General features: G+C 40.3%; 1 protein-coding gene across 1 annotated transcript; it reads left to right on the plus strand.

Moving 5' to 3' along the window:
• The first annotated feature begins 642 nt into the window (after positions 1–642).
• Positions 643–5,092, plus strand: pole4 (polymerase (DNA-directed), epsilon 4, accessory subunit). The gene is made up of 4 exons (XM_063467040.1): positions 643–1,025; positions 2,139–2,223; positions 4,649–4,690; positions 4,855–5,092. The coding sequence occupies exons 1-4, from the start codon at positions 777–779 to the stop codon at positions 4,866–4,868; spliced, it is 390 nt and encodes a 129-aa protein (XP_063323110.1). The 5' UTR covers positions 643–776; the 3' UTR covers positions 4,869–5,092.
• Positions 5,093–16,594: the final 11,502 nt, after the last annotated feature.

Below are 16,594 nucleotides of genomic sequence, written 5' to 3' on the forward strand. Positions count from 1 at the left end.
GCCATAGCCATACACCACACATCACATCCACACTTGGATGACCTCTGTGTCAGCTGATGAAGGAATCCACACAGTGCGTTGAATCTAACAGCAACAATAATAATTAAAAGTAGAGCTAATACTGGACACCAGAGACAAACAAAACTTCAAATGAATGCAATGTTACTGACTTGTCATTAAAGTCTTTATAAGCCATTTATATTTCACCAAGTTCACAATAGAGTATACTGATGTGCAGTACTATACAGTTAGGGTTGTTTTTAATAGTTTGTTCCCACTGCCCCCTAGTGGAAATATTGAGGAGCAAAGTTGAGTTTTCCCACTTTTTGGGAAATGTAACAAAAAAATAACATTTAGCGCATACACAAAATAATGTAAAATTACAAAGTTATAGAAACGATATATTTTAACCATACAATAGCAAAGTATTATTTGTGGCCAACTTCACCTGCGACTTCGTGTTTACACTCGGACACCTTGGTTAGTAGGTCTCTGGCTACACCCCGCTATCTAGGCGGCAATGTGCGGTGAATGACGTTTAACTTTAGCCAATAGCGAGGCCTGTCTGTCCAATCACCGAAGAGGATTAGTTGGCGGGGCCTGCACTCACTGACGAATCAGCGCAGGCCTTCTCACGAAAGCCCGGAACCACATGCTGGCGCGCGCTCGCTGCGGTTGTTGATGTTATTATCTGTGACATGTAGCTATTAAACTATAGTCGTTTCTACGTGTTTGTTTGTTTCTTAAGTCATAAAATTATCGCAAAATATCAGAAAATGGCAGCAACAGTGACGACGAGTCTTGTGACCGCAACGGAGCACGATCCTGACCGGTGTGAGAGTGAGGAGGAGACCCGCGGGGCCGAGGCGGAGGACAGCGGCCAGCAGCAGCAGACGGGCCCAGTCACGGTGAGCCACAGCCGGCTGTCCAAACTCCCGCTGGCCCGCATCAAGGCTCTGATGAAGACCGACCCAGACGTGTCCCTCGCCAGCCAGGAGTCTGTGTTCATCATCGCTAAAGCCACGGTGAGACCACTGATATCCTGACCGGTCCTGGTAACACGAGTGCTGACTCTTTATATAATGCTATCAAACTTAAGTGCAGATTGTAAATAATCTATTTTTTAAATGTTTATATTTCATTTTAGTTTATTTATCAGCCATGACCTAAATTTATCAGCCTGAAATTACTGAAGTATATTTAAACTTTAGTGTAAAATGGTAAATGGCCTGCATTTGTATAGCGCTTTACTTAGTCCTTAAGGACCCCAAAGCGCTTTACACTACATTCAGTCATTCACCCATTCACACACACATTCACACAAAGGTTAACCTTTGGAATAAACGCACAATTTACTCATGTTAATGTCTAACTAAAATGTTAGTCAAACTGAACAAACTTCATGCTAGATAGGGAATGAAAGCTAGTAGAAGCAAGATGGGATACATGTGTGAATGACAGGGAGGCAGGTGTAACAGTAAAGCTGCAAGGAGCAGAGGTAGTGAAGGTAGATGAGTTTAAATACCTGGGACAAACAGTGCTCAAGAGAGGTCAAGAAGAGAGTGCAGGCAGGGTGGAGGGGAGTGTTGGGAGACTGTGTGACAGAAGGATAGCAGGGGAAGGGAAGGTTTACAAGGCCTGGTGTCAGTAAGACTTGCTACGATGTACGGTTTGGAGATGGTGGCAGCAGGAACAGAGCTGGAGGTGCTAAGATTTTCGTTGGGAGAGACCTCTTGGTCTCAAGATTAGAAACAGAGTGTTTTAGAAGGACAGCTCAGGTTGAGTGCTTTGGGGTTAAAGACAGACTTCAGAGACAATGGTTTGGACATGTACAGAGAAGAGATGGTGGATATATTGGATGTTGACTGTGGAGCTGCCAGGCAAGAAGAAAAGAGGAAAGATCTTAGAGGAGGTTCATTGATGCGGTGAAGGAGGACATGCAGAAGAGCATGCTAGCGATAGGGTGGCATGGAGGCAGATGATCTGCTGTGGTGACTGTTAAGGGAGCAGCCAGTTGTGCAAAAACAGGTGCATTTCAGCACAAATATATTTTATCAGTGGCTTGTGTTAATAAAAAAATCTATTTCAAAATCTCTGGTTGATTTTGAATGATTTCTTTTGGATTTCTTTTTGTACAGGAGTTGTTTGTTGAGATGATTGCCAAAGATGCTCTAGTGTATGCACAGCAAGGGAAGAGGAAAACTTTGCAAAGAAAAGACTTGGGTAAGTGGATTAAACATGTGCTTAATTCCATTTAAGCTGGTGCTTGTATAGCATTTTCCTGTTCTATCAAAGAACATCAGAGCACTTTCCTTCTACAAGCCTCTTTCACCCATTCATATATGTGCCTTTTTCTGTGCCTGTGTGCTTCTAACATAACAGAGACACAGTCACCCTCCAGTGGTGATCAGTGTCTTACCCAAAGATAATTATACAACCTGCTTCATAAGCCTGAATTTGACATATTTCTCAGAATAACAGCTACATCACGCTGAGATTTGACTTGAAGAAACAGGACGTGCTTTAATTTTAGGCCCCTGTTCCTTTTCTGTGACTGATTCAAATATCAGCATTACAACTCAAAAACATGCTACACATGTCGCTTTGTACTCAGTAGAGACATACTCTTGTGTCCCACCCCTGTGTTCTGTCTTCAGCAACAATTTTACTTTTTGGTCCCTACCTGAGACACCCGTGTCTGTTTAGTTTGTGTGTTTGACATATGGTTTGTAATAGAGCTGGGCGATAGAACGATAACGATATGTATTGCGAAATAACTTTTTCTCGATAGAAAAATTAAACTATTGCGATAGGCCTCATCTCTCTTGTCCTCTTAAAAAAAAAAAAACCAGCCAATCCAAATTAAGTAGCGCAGAGCCGAACCAATCACAGCCGCAGCGTCACGTCACGTGACTTGTTACGTACAGCACAAGTGCCAAGGCGCATATGTGTATTTGTTTTTGCAGCCGGGCTGCCCAAGTAATGAAGGAAATGAGTTTGCCGACTAGAGAAAAATCAACCGAGAGCGTGAGCGAAGGTTACCGAAGAGAAAACAGATGATGGCTCCAGTGCCGGAGAGATTGTCGAACGGAAGGGCCATAGAAGTTCCGTAGTGTGAAGGTATTTCGGCTATTTCAAGTCTGACAAAAAACAGAGTAGCGCGCACTGTAAATTGTGCCGAAAGCAAGTCTGGAAATACAATAAATCGGTGCATGCTCAATCTCTGACTGAAAGCGCTAATTCGTCATTCGGCTTTTGTCAGACTAAAGTCACTGTTAAAACTGTTTGAAAAGCTAAGCTATACAACAAGGAGAGATTGAGAATTTCCTTTTAGTTCTCAGTTTATTTGATATTGACAAAAGTTAGTCAATTTTGTCTGTTCTTCTGTAAAACGAACTAAGATTTATTTTTAGAATTAAAATTTTGTTTCTAAGTGGAATTGACAATTTAGTAGTCTGTTTTGTTTGTTCTATTTTGAAACTTAAACGCTTTAGCGGCTGCCTTTTGTGTAGTTTGCAATATTTGCCTTTATTTATCTGAAACTGAAGTCTCATGTTCCTTAAGTACATCTACCCTGTTGAACTTATTATGGGAAATAAATATTTAAATCAAAACAAGCTGCAGATTATTTCACATTTTACTCGTGAGCAACGGCACATTTAAATCTTACAAATATAGTTATTTGGCTTATATCGTGATATATATCGTTATCGCCTGAAATGAAAAAAACATATCGTGATATGAAAAAATCTTATATCGCCCAGCTCTAGTTTGTAATAATCTAGGAATACTACGAACAAGAGGGCTTATCTCATGCACCAAAATCCTGAGATAATGTTAGCTAAGTAAACTTACATTAAATCAGTACAACCAAAAAACCATCCAACACTGGACACACTACGTCCTAATTCAGAGCAAGCTAATGGCTCAGTCACAAGTAAAAATAGGACAACAGGCTCCTGCAGCTACAAAATAAAAAAAAAATGGTGATTGGATTCACTTTTGTTTTACATTTCTGAAACTGATTGTAACTTGTGGTGACTAGATGGTTTCCCACAGCTTGAAGGTGTTGCATACTCACAACTATTATTGAACGCTCCTGATAGGAGGCAGGCTTTCTGCAAACAGATGCAGTTTCACTTAATCTGTCTACAGTCACTCTCAGAGAACTTATTCAGAGTTTTGCAAATAATTGGTATCAAATCGATAAAGGCAGAGAGATTGGCAACATGTTGCCATCACTCTGAATGAGTCTTTGTCAATGAGCACAACTCGATTGGACTTATTTGTGATTTTTGACACAGTTTGCCGTATTATCAGAAACAGATTGCATGTGATTTATGACTTACCGACTGACTCCATGTTATGACAAATTTATGGCAGGTTTTACTGACAGTGTTAGTTCTCTTGGGAATCTCATTTTGCAGCAAAAAAAGAAAAACTGAAGTGAGATAACTTTATCTTATTGGATAAAACAGATTGACAGAGTTAGAGGAAATAATTTACAGTTGAAAAAAGGTGTTAAATCACAACATCCGTCATTGCAATACTCAGCATTTTGCAAAATGTTGCAAATTCACAATTATATGACACCATGAGTAAAATATTGTGATAATATTGTATCATTTGTTTTCTTTTGACCCCGCAGACAATGCAATAGAAGCCATAGATGAGTTTGCATTTCTCGAAGGTAAGCCATACAAAGATAAAAATAAAAAAAACTTTTAAAGTTGTCTGCATTACGATGCTGATTGAATTCGTCACATGCACAAAATTCAGTATTCCACTTAGTATTGAATTTATTGCCTCAGTTTTGAACCAGAATATGTTTTACTGACTTTATTTTTTCTGCAGGCACACTGGATTAAAGACTGCGTCAGGAGACTGGTCAAAACTGTTTGTAACCATCCAAGTTTTTATTACAGGGTCATAATTCACTGTTGGAAACTTTCTGCTACTTTTCTAAGTCAAAATCTGAAATTCAACATTTATTAATGCTTTTATACGATGGTTCCTCAAGATTTTTCATGCTTAACTTTGAAGACTTGTGATGGAAATGTGTACATTTTTTTGTATATACTTGCGAAATACTATTCACTGTACAAGAAATAAAAGTATGTTAAACAACAGAATGAAGTCTGTGCAGGTGTGTGTCACACTCAGCATTACTGGTAAAGCTGTAAGAGTAATAATGTCAAACTCCCCTGAGCCACAGGGTGACCGGGAAGCTCATCTGTAACCGGAAGGTTGCCGGTTCGATCCCCCTGCTCTCTCTGGCCTGGTCGTTGTGTCCTTGGGCAAGACACTTTACCCTACCTCCTACTGGTGTTGGTCAGAGGGGCCGATGGCGCGATATGGCAGCCTCGCTTCTGTCAGTCTGCCCCAGGGCAGCTGTGGCTACAACTGTAGCTTGCCTCCACCAGTGTGTGAATGTGAGAGTGAATGAATAGTGGAATTGTAAAGCGCTTTGTGTGCCTAGAAAAGCGCTATATAAATGCAATCCATCAATGACTATGTGCACGTTAGCATATGTTACTTCCGGTGCGGAAACTCCTGTGGGGAGCTTTGTTTCCGGTGTCCTATTCATTCATTAAGCAAATGAATGAATCAAGCGGCGATTTACATTTCTATAGATGTCTTGGGCATTTACCCAATATATCTGTAAATGATGTTCATCGACTTGTCGATATTTTTCCCCCGCGCCTCAGAGCAAAAGAGAAAAGGGATTCAAATGTTATATTTCTCAGCTGTCCCTCGTTTATCGCGGGTGTTATGTTCTAAAAATAACCAGCGATAGGTGAAATCAAGTAGCCAATTTTATTTTTTGACGCGTGGACATCGTGGACATACAGTACTGCACTTCAGAGTCACACTGCTAGCGATCGATGCAGCGATTCTGTACTGTACAGGAGAGACGTCACGGAGGAGATCATCTGCAGCGATCAGGACGCAGGACACAATGTGATGTAAAAAAAACAAACAAAGCATGCAAACTTGCACTAAAAAATCTGTGAAACAGCGAGGTGAAAGGTGAACTGCGTTATAGCGAGGGACCACTGTAATTCTGAAGGTAAGTCACAACATACCCTTCGTAAATACTAATGTATAGAAACAGTTACCAGCAATCATTCATTTTTTTGTGTGGCTTTTTTTCATGGTTTGTCAACATGCTGCGTAGGTGTGTACTTGACTAGCTGATATCGACATAATAGGGAAACATCTGGTTTGACTATTCTTCACCTGTAGTTTGAATGCTGAACATTTGCCTGTTTAAATCATAAGACCAGTCACTATACAGAGATGTGCTTCTGAATGTGGACGATGTGTCTTCTGATTCTGTAATGCAGTTCTGCTTGTGTTGAGTGATGTAAACAACTGATCGATCTAAACTCTTTAAACGTCAAAATTGATCAATAGATTTTTTATGACACAACAGTGGTGAGTGATCCCACCTTCTCCTCTTTGTAACTTAACGCGATCTTTCCGTTTTTGAGTTTTGGACATGATTTTGGAGTATATCTTCGCAGTAGCGATTGACCGCAAAGTAAAGCTACCGGAAATGTACAACCCCACATCCGGTCTCAAACCAGGAAGTTAGCATTTTCTCGTGCACAGGGTCAATTACTGCAAACTTGACCCCAATTTTAACTAGTTTTTCAGATCTCCCGGAGGTAAACGAGATTAAGCATCTTCTGAATAAGTTTCAACATAAGAAAAATGAATGACAAGCACTGCGAGCAACACTCACAGCTGAGAAACTGAAGTGCATACTTTAAATTCCTTTTTTACTCCTGCACAGTTCAGGTGGATGTATTTTTGTTTGTTTGGTTGTTGTTTTTTTTAAACCAGCCTGCTCTAAAGTAAATGTGCTCATCCTGTGATGTCAGAGCTATCCAGGGTCCTGCCCTTGCTAACACATTTGTAGAATTTCCTCCTTGTATTTAAATAATACAGGGGTAGGCAACCTTTCTGATGGCGAGTGCCATTTAAAATTTCCTCAGAAGTCAGTGTGCCATATGATTGCATTAGCAATAAATTTAATAAAGCTCTATATGAACAGTTACACAATATATAGAACCACTTTATAGAATTATATTTGTTTGCAGATGTTGGCAGCTATCAGCGAATAGTTATAAGCTATTTTGACTTTTTATCCATAACAAGAACTTCATAACAGCAAATGGACTGTACAACAGAAAATACAAATGCTATTTATGGTCTCCTCACAACAATGATAAGAAAAATAAATTAAGCCAATATGGCATGTTTGTTAATACAGAGACACACACGTTAATGTGATCACTGGTCTCCCACTCAGAGACACAGGTCTCCGAGTGTCCAGCATTCAGACAACTACCTGAGGACACTCATGTGAGAGAAAATCTGCTCACACAGATATGTAGAGCCAAATACTGTCAATAAGGTCTCTGCAATGTTCTGAAGACAGTTAAACTTGTCAGGTAGTGGTCCAGCAGGTGGAAATGCAAGCTCCATGAACACGCACAGCTATGGATTCCAGCTGCTTCAATGTTGCATTAACTGGCATTAACTCAGCCAGCATTTTGACTAGAGACCGGCCCACCAGGTATTAAAGCCATAAAGCCTTTGAATGAAAACAAACGCTGTTGTGACAGTGATGTACACTGTCCTTTGGTATATGTATGATTTACATTTTACATCAGATAAAAACTTTGGTTGTAAGCTTCAGATAATTGTTTAATAACAGCCAGACATTTTAAATGAGAATAAGAAAGTATTTCTTTGTGCCCCCCTCTCCCAGTTAATGCCCCACCTGGCCCCCCTGGCAAAACTTTGCTAGATCCGCCCCTGCACAGTTACCAGCTGTCAGCTACATAAAAATAGGATCCTGGTGTTATTTGTCTCTCAGAAACAGTTCATAACTTCCCTTCAACTCATTCATGTCACCTAAAAGGTAAACCTGTTTCTCCATCACCTGTTCAGCTCTGATGATTCAGTAAGGACATCTCCTGGTCTCATCTGCATGTTTCCCTCTCACCACATATACAAACCGATATCATGACCAGCAGCTTTTATAGCTGTGGCTCCAGCAAACATCAGATACTAGAAATTAATATTAAATAAATTCTAACAACAGCTGATCAAGCTTAAACGTGCTGCTTTTGTTTAGCGCGACATCTGGCGGTTTCCTCTTTCTGGCGCAAAGTGGGCGATAAACAAACGAGAGAAAAGCCGATCAGCTGATCATTGATCAGTTTCATGATTGAAGTAGAAACAGGATGTATGTAGCAGCAGAAGAGGGAGGGGGAGAGAATGAGAGAAGAGGCAGCTGTGCAGCAGAATAAATCCACCTTTGTGTCTTTTTCCATCCTAGCTGAAGTCCGGGCCAAACTGCGTCCCCTCTCAGCTCAACACGAAACGCGTAATAATTTCTCTGAATGCGGGACGATTCCGTCTTTTTAAGGGACGGTTGGCAACTCTACTAACTAACCTTATGAATAAAATAAAGTTCACTATCAGTAACATCATAGCACCGACCCAGCTGTATAGAAACTCTGTCATGCTAGCTAGTACGCAGTACCAGTTATTGTAACTGACTGTAAAAAGTCAGCATAACGAAAATAAACTACACCTAAACTTGGTTTATATCTGACCCAGATAGACTGCAGGTCATAACTTTTTACCTGAAGTTCAGTTCACCTGATACTCGGACCGGCGGCTGCCTCGGGTCTCTCCTCCTCCTGCCTCCCCTTTCCTCATCCACCTGCTGGCCTCCACCACTTACTACTGAATCTGTAGAAGCTCCGCCATAACCACCACCAAACAACTGAGTTATTTTTACACACCGGCCAGCATCTGGCCAATCCACCACCTTTTATTGTTTATATCGTTACAAAAAATAAAAATCATCGGGCCACCGAGCAAATGCCCGGTATGCCCGATGGCCAGTCCAGCTATGGTCGTGCCATCAGTTAACCCTTCGCGTGTAGGGTTGCCGACCCCTGAAATAATAGAATAACATCTTGAAGTTTTTGGAGACAAATCAGATCAACAATTTTTTTCTAAGAAATCAGACTTTCTTGTAATAATTTTAGTGGTTTTGAGCAGCAGTTCTGCAGGCTTTCCTTTCATATTGACTGCTTTTTCACTCATTTTCAATCCAGTCCTTGGACCTGCGCTTTTTCAGAAGAATGTTTTTTTTATTAAGCCAGTTAACACTGAGCTATGAATCATTCAAACATAACAAAGGCACCCAACTCAAGCAACAAACTGGTGTTGTGTCTAAATATAAAAGAAGACTTTGCAAAGAACCACTTTTAAATAGTACGTTTTTGCACTTTGTTACACAATCTGTTCCCTTTTCTCTTGTTGAATCTATGAAAAATACCAAACAAAACACAGTTTCACCAGCATAAAATAGTATTTATAAAACTTAGTGTATGTCAGGATGGTTTGCTGTGTGTCCTTAAAACATTTCAGGAAATTGGTGCTGTGAAATTCAGGCTTAAAGTAAAAGTAAAGTAGGTTTAAAAACTATCTGATGAACAGCACTTGAAATTCATGTCCTTAAGTAATATAGAAAAAAATCCAGCAGAGAGAGGCATGTGGCCCATCAGCTGCTCCATCTACTGTTCACTGAAGCAGGCAGAAAAGGCTGAAGTATGCCAAATTACATAAGAACTGGGCTGAAAAGTGATGAATCCCAATTTGACATTTTATCAGTGTGTTTGGAGATGGTAAGGAGAGAGGTACACTACTGTCGTCAGCCATCTGTAAAACAATGGTGTCTCTTTCATGGTTTGGGGCTCCATTTCTGCCAGTGGTGTTGGAGATCTGGTCAAACTGATGGAATTATGAACACAGAAAAGTACTACACCATACAATACCATCTGGAAAGTGTCTGATTGGCTTCATTTTTCAGCATGACCGTGATCCCAAACACATTGCCTATGCAGTAAAAGCATCAGTCATGGATTTGCCTCCCCAGAGCCTGTTAGCTGTTTTTAAAGGAGTTTAAGGGATTTCTAAATATCTTTGTTGTTTACCCTTCCCTTGAATCCTTGTCTGTTATTAGCCAGTGGGGACATAACTGCAGTAAACTATTATTTACCCGGCTACGAGTATGTTGGCTTCATTTTGTAGTAAAGAACGTACTGAATTAATTTTGGTTGATATTTTTAATTTGTGGTGGAAAAAAGGCTAGTCTCAGCGGAACGGCCTGACTGTTTACTGATGCCTCGGGGTATTTTGGCTCTACAGCAGGCCTCAAGGTCAGCCTAGTTTTTAGAGTTTTCTACTGCATCTCCTGAACAATTATTTCTGCAAACTTATTCTTGTCATACTTTTCATAACAAATAAAACTGCAGGTGACACATGAAAGATGCTTTGCGTTTAAGACGATGGCGTACTGTGTGAGATGTTTATTTTTTCAAATATTACTATAGTAAATCTCTTGGAATAAATATTATGTCATTACCATTGCTGGAACATTGAGTTTTGGACTCTTACAGAGTACACCGCAGCCAGTGGTGAAATGTTGAAGGTCAGATTTCTTGTGCAACACAGCGACAATGAGAAAAATCCCACCGACCCTCAAGTTTGCATTAGGAATGTGTCTGGATCTCTGTGGACATAAGATGTGTGCTTTTCTTCTTGGCAGCAATTTTTAAACATATCCAGAGTGTCCAGTTTCTCACTCCAGGCTCAATCAAGACCTTTTGAGTTTTTGTAGTGCGGATTTTCAAAATAAATGCTCGAGTGTGTTTAAACAGATTTTCTAGGTTTAGTGTTTCGGGGGGGGTAATGAAACAGAGCTGTGTGAAGCACAGATATTTGGGTCCAGTCAACTCCCTGCAGAGGAATGCCTGACTGGCACAGGGGAGCATGCGGCGCTCTATTCTAATAAAATATAATCGCATGTTGAAGCAATGGACATAATTTTATTTCCACAGTCGATTAAGACATTCCATGAAGGAAATCTCATGTGAAGATTAAATGCAGACCTTTCCCGTGTCCAAAGCAGAACATGAAATATGAATCCAGGGCCGGTTGGCCTAATGCTTTGCTTTTATAATAATGGGGGGAAAATGGCATGCTGGGATAAGCTTTAACCCCTTGGCTTTTTAAAGCTTAGTTATTTACAACAAACTAGTAAAATTAAAGTGGCATTTAATACAGCCAAGACCTCTTTTCAATTTTAAGTTAAAAGAATCGTTTAGAATTTTAAAAATTGCACCGATTTGCATTCTTTTTTATTTAGATATGCAATGATTACCATAAAATAGGTACAATAGCTCTATCACAAGGTTAAGCATATGATTTTGCAATGCTCTCCACATGCTGGCATTGACAACATGATGATTTTTAGCAAGTACTGCTGCGGGAGAAATAAGTATTTCTCTCCCTTTTTAAGTCATAATTTTAAACACTTATGAAAAAAATGAAGGAAAGAAGTATCCCCTTGGAAAATATGATTTATTACTTGGATTAATTCTTGTTGGCAAGCAGAGCTGTCAAATGTTTCTTGTAGTTGGTCACCAGGTTCGTGTGCACTCAGTGGGGATTTTTGGCCACTGCTCTTCATAGATCTTTCACAAATCCTTAAGTTTTCTAGATTATCACTTAGCTACACAAAGCTTCAGCTCTCTCTATAGGTTTCATACCACCCACATTACTAATGTCACCAAAACAGTCCATTTGTCAATATCCTGCGCCAGTCTTCCCTCACTTATGAACAGTGTTGGGCAAGTTACTTTGAAAAAGTAATTGGTTATAGTTACAGGTTACTTCTTCAAAAAAGTAACTGAGTTAGTAACTGAGTTACAAGATTCTAAAAGTAATTAATTACTTGAAAAGTAAATATATTCGTTACTTACTTGGTATCATTCTTTTCAGCACAACCTCACGTGTCTGAATTTACAGTCATGTTTTCATTTTTTACATACTGTATTAACACAATTGATCTAAAATCAGACAAAAAACATAAAATCAGAGTAGAAATATTTTTACTGTAACAACCACAAACATGTTTAATGAATCATATTTCATAAATTTAATTGAAATATAAATTGTCAATTTTAAAATCATATGCACAAGTTTTGCAAACAACAAAGTTATTTGCAGCCATTTACCTTTTACCCCTTTTTTAATAACCATTTCAAACTATTTACAGAACAATCAGCTGTTCTGCATTCAATAAGATGCCACACAAATTATTTGTGCCACTCCAAAAAAATAATTTCTGTCCACTATAAAGGAGAACATCACAGCCTGATACCTGCAGGTCTGACAGCAGCAGGTGTATCACTCCTGTTTCTACCTGGAAACAGCAGTCGCCTCATTGTTCTGACACACAACACAAAACTATCCACAACACTACACACTAACGACACAAGACAGCACATTAACTACACACTCCAAACACGCTAAACATCACAAATCTCTCACATCTCAAAACTCGCTCTCTCTCTTTTTCTGCTCTTTCTTTCTCTCTCTCTCTCGCCGTCACTCCTAAAACTTCCCCCTCTTCCTAAATAACTAAATGTCGTGTTGCCATATCATTTTTTGATTGGTCGACATGGTGCATTTTTCCACCAACACCAAAGGGCTGTTTCTTGTTTTGTTTTGGGGGTTTTGGTCATAAGCAGAGAGTGCTTGCTAGCGCTGTCCTTAGACAGTAAACGTGACGAAACTATTGGGGAAAAAACGCGGCATATTGTTTATCGTGACTCTGGTTTTACGTGGCCCATCAACACAATTTAAAAACTGGTATATATCACCTTGTTGCTTTGTCATCTTGAAGTGGTCATGTGATTGGCTTACCACGACTACTTTATTCTTCCTCAGTCAAACAGCAGCACTCATGTGATTGGCCGTTTCTCAATTCTCAAGTACGGGAGTACGTACTCGCGTTCTCGGCGAGTACGTACTGGCCGAGAACGCACGGGAGTACGGACTCGCCGAGAACGCGAGCACGGACTCGTGATTTGTACAATTGGAACACCAGCGTACGTGATGATGTCACAGGTCCGGAGTTTTTACTGCCGTCCCCTCTTAATTTAACTGTGAGTAACATGTTATGAAGCTTAACGATGTGCGGGGAGTCCGCTGTTTTGGACGAAATGCATTCTGGGATATTTAGCTGTACCAAGTCCACACCGATGCATGCTCGATAAAACGGGCGGGGCGAGAACACATCCGGGACTTTTTCGCGTTCTCGGCTTGATGCGTACTTCGAATTGGAACAGTACTTGGTCTCCGACTGATGACGTATCACGAGTACACGAGAACGCAAGTACGCACAAGTACGCATATTGAGAAACGCCCATTGTTTTGCCCCTTAGCTCCAGGTGTTGTGCCAAAAAGTGATCGTGATTGCCGTCCGCGGGAGCGCGCGCTGCTGCTTAAAGCTGTAGCGCCCAGGTTACAGTCAGCTACTTCCGTGCAACTGATATAAGATGCGGTAAGCTGAACACAGCTTCAGCCGTCTGTTTGTTGAAAAATAGTAACGCGACCGCACCGCATTTTCGTGTTAATAACGGTAACGGCGTTGTAACGATAGAAATAGTAATTAGTTAGATTACTCGTTACTGAAAAAAGTAACGCCGTTATTCCCATCACTGCTTATGAAGGACACCTTGAGATTCTTGAAGTTCTCCATTGGGGGGCAGTAACTTGTCTCTGGATTGGAGTGCACACTCCACCCTTTTCCAACTGAGAACCATGGCCTCAGACTTGGAGGTCAAACTGCAGGTGCTGCACAATCCTGTACCCTTGGCTGATTTACATCCCCAATGCACAATGCTGCCACCGCCTGTTTGGTAGGGATGATGTTCTTTGGGCCACAGTCAACAGTCATTTCTTTCTAAATGCTCGGAGCCCAATTTTGGTCTCATCTAACAACCTTGAAACTTTCCTCTGAATGGGCCTCCTTGAGCAAGTTTTCAAACCACAACCTGGCAACTTGTCACCATTGGTTTTCTTGGTGAATGTGGTCCTGCTTTGCATTCCTAGGGTATTCCCTTGTTGTTTCTATGATCACTGATGATGCACATCTTGGGGTACCAGCCTGAGGGCGATTGACAGTTACTTTGTCTTTCTTTCATTTGCACTCCAACCTTGTGAAGGTCTGCAATCATGTCTCCTATGTCCTTAGACAGCTCTTTGGTCTCTCCTATGGTGGTGAGGTTTAAAAAGAAATTGCAGGATATAACTTGTCCTTGAATTTTGTGCACTCATTTCATTGGAACTTTTTGCTCAGTATTTTAAGCACAAAAAACAATAAAAAAAATGTGCTGTGCTTAATTCAGTTTTCAAAATTGCATTCCACACCGCTTGTTGTCTGTTTTATACACCTCCCAGTTTGCTGCCTTGCAAAGATTATATCAAGCATTTGCCCCCCTGCATCTTATCCCTTACAAATCCCTTTTTGGGAGCACAGTCCGATCTGTTAAGACTGTATGTCCAGTTCAGCGGGTTGAGCCCTCCATCATCTTCTGGAGGTCAAACTATGCCTCCGTACAACTCCAACTCTTAACATTACTCTGGTCACCCCAATTGCTCACTGCTGTTACTTTTATTTTTGATTTCCCTCGTGTTTCTGGGTCGCCTTGACAGGAGATATTTAATCACTGCAGAGATATCCGTAAAGTGTAGGGCTAACAGGCAGACCTGTAGTCATGTGGAAGGTATGTTTTTACAGCTGAGATTCCAACCTGATTTCTTGGGTCAAATTCTTGAATCCCCCTCTCTTTTACATGCACGCACACACACACACACACACACACACACACGTATACAGCTTTACCCCAAACACACCCCTCGGTCAACAGTCTGCATATTTTCGTATCCAGGGTTCCATAGGAGACGTTTTGTTGCCATGTTGTCTGAATATTTCTTGGTATGTTGCAGGAGCCAAAGGATAATTTGTTCATTCTTAAGATCTGTTGAGCCACAGGAACTTAGACAGGCCCACATCGATAAAATCCAACAAAATGTGTCCATTATATGTGCTACATTAGTGTATAAAGCAATATTTCTCTGCATGAAATGCAACTCATTGTTCCAGCACTGCCCTGCCAACATACTGAAAGTTTGTCTAATGCATTCTTTTCTAAAGTACAGTAAATCCAGAGTATTTATAGTAATGAAGTTTGATGGGTTTGAATTTGCAAGCTTAATTTGTGTGACAAGGAGGGAAAAATATCACCTTTACCCCCTTAAAATATCCATATTATTATTTAACGGCTCTTTTCTACCAGATTCACCCAAACAGTTTTTTAAGCCTTGTCAGCGCAGAATGAGAACAATGTACATTACATTCCTGTGTCAGCTTTGTTGGATGATACTTCATGTTTCTCCCTGCAGATACATGGCCAAACCTAAATAGCAAGGCACCATGTCAACTGAAGTCCTTTCATCTTCCCAAACCATCAACTATGAATGTCAGATGTTGGTGTCAATCCAATACGAATAACTTGCCACAGCGGATTAGAATAAAGCACAGTCATGAGACCCCGCTACGTTTCTCTTTGACATTTAAAAATTGAGACATACGCACTCCATGTTAGTTGTCAGCCTGGGTAGACGTGATAGCTTTTGAACAAACAGGTGATATTTCCTTAACGGTGTAACAGAGTAACTCCACACACACCTAGAAATGATCACTACAATTTTTTTTCACATAAATTTTCACACAGCGGATGATGCCAACTATGAATTTCAACTTCTGGGCTTGCACGAGTCCAAAAACATTCTTTAAATATGATAGCTGTGATATATTGTCTGTGTATTATCACTTATTTTGTACCACACCTATAAGAGCTATAATTCTTCTTAATAAGTTATTAGTTTTCCAGGCACGTTAAGTGCCTTCAGCCCTATGATGTGGAAATATTTGTGCATCTGTCACACCTAATCCAGCCTTTGATTGATCACTTTATACAATGTTGTTGGCAGCCTAATCAGACTTTGACAAAGTGTGTTTGTCATTTTTCTCGATCATAGGGCCAGTTCAAAGGAATACCTTTCTGAGACAGATGCAGGCCTACATCAGTTTCTCTAGTTCCTGTCTGTATAATTAGATCCTGATGTTGTTTTCTGTTGAAGTCTCCCTGTAATGGATGTGAGTGTGCTAAAATAGTGCCTCCAGCGTATTCGTGTGGTGTTTGGTTAATGAAACAAAATAAATGAAACAATGTTTTATAATGATTTATGGTTAGAAAAGGAGAAACTACAAAAACATTTAGGACATATTTTCAAACATCTGAGTTACTTTATTAGGTAAATTTATTACATTTACTTGGTGACAAGTTTGCATCAGCATGAGCCAAGACATGCAAACGAAATTATAGTAAGAAAACACAGATTAGAATTAAAAGTCCTCAGATTGGTTTCACATTGTTGCCAGATTTTCTACGAAGGTCTGGACTTTGACTGAGCCACTGCAACGTTCTTTTCTTTTTCAGTTGTAAATTTGCTGCTGTGCTCGGGATCATTGTCCTGTTTGAATGACCCAAGCTTTAGCTGTTGAACAGATGGCATTACATGTTACTCTGGGATGCTTTGGTATACAGGGGAGTTCGGAATCAACTCAATGACCGTAAGGTGTCCAGGT

The sequence above is a fragment of the Pelmatolapia mariae genome, linkage group LG23 (genome assembly GCF_036321145.2).
Source record: "Pelmatolapia mariae isolate MD_Pm_ZW linkage group LG23, Pm_UMD_F_2, whole genome shotgun sequence".
Lineage (NCBI taxonomy): Eukaryota > Metazoa > Chordata > Actinopteri > Cichliformes > Cichlidae > Pelmatolapia > Pelmatolapia mariae.

Bases quoted from the DNA above. Each gene is read 5' to 3' on its own strand.
- pole4 (XM_063467040.1), top strand. From the start codon at position 777: ATGGCAGCAACAGTGACGACGAGTCTTGTGACCGCAACGGAGCACGAT. The intron at 1,026-2,138 runs GTGAGACCACTG...CTTTTTGTACAG, and splicing joins TCATCATCGCTAAAGCCACG to GAGTTGTTTGTTGAGATGAT. The intron at 2,224-4,648 runs GTAAGTGGATTA...TTGACCCCGCAG, and splicing joins TTTGCAAAGAAAAGACTTGG to ACAATGCAATAGAAGCCATA.